Source organism: Convolutriloba macropyga, chromosome 15 (genome assembly GCF_964194025.1).
Source record: "Convolutriloba macropyga chromosome 15, txConMacr16.3, whole genome shotgun sequence".
Taxonomy (NCBI): domain Eukaryota; kingdom Metazoa; phylum Xenacoelomorpha; order Acoela; family Convolutidae; genus Convolutriloba; species Convolutriloba macropyga.
The window spans coordinates 929,593-935,592 of record NC_134482.1 but is presented as its reverse complement, the minus strand read 5'-3'; the positions used below and the strand labels follow the sequence as shown (position 1 = coordinate 935,592).

General features: G+C 32.6%; 1 protein-coding gene across 1 annotated transcript in view; it reads left to right on the top strand.

Annotated features, from left to right (window-relative positions):
* Nucleotides 1-5,569: 5,569 nt before the first annotated feature.
* Nucleotides 5,570-6,000, top strand: part of LOC142354541 (coagulation factor IX-like) — a 42,665-nt gene continuing 42,234 nt past the window's right edge. The window contains exon 1 of the mRNA XM_075406858.1: nucleotides 5,570-5,650. Within this exon, the coding sequence (XP_075262973.1) occupies nucleotides 5,610-5,650 (41 nt within the window). The 5' untranslated portion in view covers nucleotides 5,570-5,609. The remainder of the gene's footprint in view (nucleotides 5,651-6,000) is intronic.

Below are 6,000 nucleotides of genomic sequence, written 5' to 3'. Positions count from 1 at the left end.
ATGTTCAGCTCACCTTTCTTACCATTAAAAACAATTGAGAACAACTCAAAATCAATAAAAAACTTTAATAAATTTAATACTTTTCTTTGGGAAAAAACGTGGAAAAGCAACCCAATACAGATTTCTGATGAAACCTTACCTCATTTATCGTAGCAATCTGAAACAAATTACCTTCTTCATTTTATATCATGCAACTTTTCTGCGACTTGAGCGAAAGATACCTCAACTGATATATTTTTCAAGAAAAAGACTTTGGAAGAAAATGCAAAATTGAGATAAAGGTAAATCTAAATTATTTTGCCATTACGTGCCCATAATGCGAAATTTCTCGAGTAATTTTCTTCGATTTTGTTAACTTTTTCAATGACTTATGTTTTATGATTCCAGTCATAAATGTGTGAGTGAATTAGTCACACTAAGCATTCTAGTTTAAAATTGGATCTAACATCAATTGAATTCCACTGCAACTTTTTAGTTCTAGCGTAATTTGTAGACAAAATAATACTTCGAACCTAACTTCCACGCCTTGAATCAGTCTGTTTCACTCTAAAAAACTCAATTCCACATGACTAAGATACTGTCGATGAAATGAAAGAGAACCACATCGTTGATTCTTTTTAGATATGTATCTCTCGATACTAATTGTGGATTAAAAAGACAACCGGCAGTTCGCAATAACTCTTGTCATTGTTCTCATAAACAAATAAGGTTTTAATAGGTTCTCAAGTTACCAAAATTACCAATGAATCGATGGAAAAAATTGAAGTCTGATTACATGCTCAGATTGGTGGAAATTTTTCCAAATAGTGGAAATAGTCAAAATAGTTACGTTTGTTGTCAAAAACTGTAAGTTTTATACCTATGATAAAATTAACTTATTTCTACGTTTTGTGTATCTATATTTAATCTTAAAAAATGAACAAAAAACGAGAATTACTGAAATTTGCCTTTTTGGACATTGACTATGTAACGGCAAACGCCTCTATTTTTTTAGGAAACGTCAAAAAAATCAAGGAACACGTGTTACTGAATGAAACTCCGACTTCATAATAAAATTTAGCAAAACGGAAAACCAGATTCTGATAATTATTGCTGAAATGATGTTTGCGATAAAAATTTTAAACAAGAATTGTAATAAATTAATATATAATATTGCAAGAATCTGCAAAATTTGATAATATTCAGAGAAATTGAACGACATCTTGGGAATATTCTATGTTTTCAACATTTCAGATTACCAGTCTAGATATTTAATCTCAGCATACATATCAAAAAATAGAAATAAATTATGATATATGGCTATATTATCTTCTGCTAAGAAATAGTTTTTAAAACCCTCTACTGCAAAACAAATAGCGAATGTAAAGAATTGTTATAAACTAAAATTTTGCCAGTTTGCATCAAGGGTATAGGGCTGATAACTGTTGGTGTTTTTTTATTGGGTTGACAGTGTTTGGCACTTATAATCGGTAATGGTGTCATCGAGTTGTAAATAAACACAAACCAGTATTTCATTTAAATTATATGCTTTGATAATTACAGCTAAAATTCATTATTCTGATAGGAAACTTTGCATCGCCTTAATTCAGCAACGAAGCTCAAGTTAGTTCATAAACACACACACACACACACACACACACACACACACACACACACACACACACACACACACACACACACACACACACACACACACACACACACACACACACACACACACACACACACACACACACACACACACACACACACACACACACACACACACACGCACACACACATACAACCACACACAAAAGAACGCACACACATATACACACATACACACAAACACAAACGCACGCACTCACACATACACACACACATTTTTTTTATATATATATATATATATAAATATATATATATATATATATATATATATATATATATATATATATATATACATATATTTGCAGCTGGGTGCCAGTATCTCAGCGAGGATTTCAGACTATAACTGCTTTTGATTTGCTTAGACACTCATCTGGGACTGCTAACATCTCTCTTTAAAGAAGTCAAAAACATGTTTTTTGGATGCAAAAGTCGGAGCAACATAAAGTGCGAAAGAGCTGGGCAAGCAGAACGGACCCCGAAAGGTTGTTTTTTTTCTTTTAGCGAATTTGTCATTTTTCAATGGAAATACTAATTGCAGGCCTCAAAATTATAAGTTTTACGATTTAATACTGGCTTTGCAGTGACTCGGGAACATTTTGGGTTGGGAACAGTCCAGCGGAGATCCTTAGCTGCTTGAAAACAGACGGCTATCCTGAGCGTTGCTTTGGCAGTTTTTATAATTAGCTTCTGATTAAAATTTGTCCCTGAACTAGTTCCCAATCTTTTTTCAGTAGTTAAAGTTAAAAAGTGTTGGTAGGTTTGAATACTCAGGATTTTCTTTTTATTTCGAGCCCTATACCAGTAAAAAGCTCTTGCAACTCTTGCTTACATGAAATTATCTTTCATGATCAATTCAAAATATCTAATGTATTTGACGCGAATGACTTGTGTCATTTTATCGAAATGCAGATAAATTGATATGTGCAAAAGTTTCAAAAAACATCATTGAAGAAGAAATTTGGATAGCGTCTTCTAATGTTTGAGTCTTTTATCAATATACAAAAATTTCTCCCCTGTGCGTGAAACTGTGTCCCAACACCATTTTTGCTGTTTAAAATACATTGTTGTCAGCATATGAGGAAACATAGGAAACAGCAAGCAGTTCTGAGTGAGCCATTAAATGGAGTTCTTGGAAATGTTAAAATAAATTTATCCATCTGATCTGAGACTGGCTAACATGTGGTTCTTAAGAGAGGATGCGAAAATACCTGAATTTTTACTTAACGATTCAGCAGTTTTGACTGTCAGTATATGCTCAGATTTCTATTCCAATTTGTCGTACGTTTTGTGGTTAGAGGCTCTTTGCAGTGGAGCGAACCGATCATAGACGCTTTCTTTCAATAAAATTCTAACTTTTTCGGAAAACAAATAAACACCCTATCGCATTAGAGAACTAAGGGCTGAACAAAGAAGCTGTTTGAGCTTTAATGTCCAGAAAATGTAGAAAAAACCTTTTCTGTTTTCGTCAATAACATTTAAATATTTTAATCTGGAGATTTTTTCAGTTCATGTTCCCTGATTTTGTTTTTTTTTCGATTTTAATCGGTAACGATGTGTGAGCTAAAGAAAGTTCTTTAAAGTGGCGAAATATTCCGTCTTAAATTTATGCCCTTTTAGTGAAAACTGTTTACTAGATTTACGAGTGCAGTCTTCATTGGTCATTCAAAACAAAATTTTGGAATGCTTAATTTTCAATCGCATCCAATAGTCTGAATAGTCATCCAATCTGTCGTAAAAATTAAATTATTGACTTTCGAGCTGGTACTTTGAATTTGTTGGGCATGACTTAAATATGCTATTAATTGTCAGTGAAAATCAAGCTCAAAAGAAATTTTTATAAGCGTGGAAGGAATTCTTGAAGATGAGCGTTTCTCTTTTCTGTTTTCAAGTTTTCAAAATGTTATTTCATTTTTCTTGAATTTCAAAAAAAGCATTTGTTTGTAATATGTCAATTTCATTGTGGTGATTACCACTCTTTCGTGTGATATTGTGATATTTTGTAATCATTTTAAAAACCATTATTTGGGAAAGAAATAGGTTATTTCAAAAAACTGATACAAGAAAACTTACCTCTTGTTTCGACGTTTCGTCTGTCTATTCAAGACTTAGTACAAGAAGTTGAAACTAACTAAAAATCAACCAGCGAACAAATTGAGTTTTTTCCTCATGTGATAAACTTTTAATATCCGCTTTCGCTGTAGTAGCCATATGGTCTTTTCTGAAGACAAAAAGATGGATTTTTTGGACAACATTAAAAAATCTATTGGTGCTCTGTATTGGTGCTCTGTATTTTTGGATGACGTTAAAAATATCTATTGGTGCTCTGTATTGATGCTCGTTTTGTTTGGGTTTGGTTAACTGAAATTTTTTTGTTGGCCAAGGAATGGTTTTAACAAATTAATATCAAAAATATGTGCAATTTTTTATAACACTTAAAATTTTTTCACGTTTTCTGAAAAGTTTACCATTTTTCAGATTTCAGTAGCTTCAAGGTCCAAGGAACTTCCTTTGGGGTTTGATAATAAGTTAATGCGTAGTCTCTAGTGGTAATGGAATGTTTTTCAAGAATTTGAATTCATGACATTTAGCATTTTTTAAATAAGCTTTTTATTTATTTTCTGAGAATTCAGTTTTTCTTTCGCCCAGTTGGCAGGGAACCTCTAAATAGGGTTTGCAAGTATGATACTGCATAATTTCCAGTGGGAATAAAATTGTTTTCATTTCCTATCACGAAATTGAGTAAATTTTTTAAATAGAACTTTTGAAGTTCTTTATCAAGTTTTTTGAAATTGTTTGAAATTTTTATGAGTTTTTCCGGCACCAGGGGCACAGGAACTTCGTCCAGGGTTTTATAATAAGTTACTGCTTTGTTGCCAGAGGTAATGGAATGGTTATCAATATTTCAATATTTGAGCGGTTTAGCGATTTTGGTCACGCTGAAACAGAAAGTGGAGCAAAAAAGCGAGTGGTTTTACGAAGTGATTTTTTTTCACTCGATTTTTAAAGTAGATTGAGAATAAAATTTCAATTGAAAAAAATCAATTGCGTTTAAGTTCAATTGACGAAGTTCAATTGTGTTTAAGTTTTATAAAATTGCCCTAAGTTTAATATCTTAATTTGAAAACATGCAGATATTTTTGCATATGTAAGTATCTGAATATATATTTTTAATAGCCGCGAAGCGATAGCGGTTATTATTGGGGACATCGTGGTTATTTTTTAATTCGTCGTCTCCATCGATGATTCTTACGACCTGACTTCTTGGAATTGAATTCTTGGAATTGACTTCAGTGACTTCTATTGCTTTGCAATTAAAATTTATGTACATAACGTCGTTTCTGCTTTTAGGTCAACTGTGCGACTTACCTCACTCAAAAAATGACTTCTGAAATCACTTATGGAACTTTAAATTTTATGGACATTTTTTATTAAAGATCAATAGTGTGCATCTAAGTAGTTGCAAACTTATATGCCATAATTCTTGAGTATTAGATTCTTGAGATAATTTTGAAAAAACTCTTTTAGGGCTTTTTCATTATAGACCGTATGTGTCATAAAATTGAGAGACGGAATCGAACCCAAAAAGTCTATAAAGGACTGCTGGTCGATCTGTCTATCTTATTTCTTTAGTTGTTTCAATTCATGGAAGGCCACAAGCGTCTATCGCGGCTATTTTCCGGCAATCTGCCGGCTATGTTTTAGAATTTCGTACTCAACAAATGGCGTGCTTTCCAGATTCCTTAACAATGCGACGACTTTGATGTTAATTATCAGAGTGTGAACAGATGTTTTTTCGGCCTAAGCCTTTTTTTTCATTTTCATTGTGTAATAGAACTATTAGGTGTCCTAATATAACACCTGCTGGCACGTTAAGGATACTTCTGATATTTACCAGTTCATTTTTTGCTGCTTCATAGAGCATTACTGCTCAACTGAGCATTTCTGCTGCTTCAACAGTAATGCAGTTATTCCGTTTGGTTTTGTTTCGCATAATTATGTGGTACGAGTTAGCTTACTCAGCCAATATTTTTATTCTTCTTTTCAACAAAACTTTTCTATCAACTGTGAAGTTGAACTTAAACACAAAAATTTAAGTATGGTAATTAAATACAGCCCCTGTTTTCAAAAACGACTTTAAAAGGCCGGTTTTCTACTCAGCTACTCGAGAATAAAATCGAAATAAATTAAATAGGGGTACTCACATTTATTCCACCTACTTCTGTATCTAACTTATTTAATTTTTAGGTTTGTTGAGTAAATTTAGGTAGAATCCCATCCTGGGTCGAGAAAAAAAACCGAAACAATATGTGAGATAAGCGGTGAAAAGTGTTTTTTTTTCACTGCAAATTC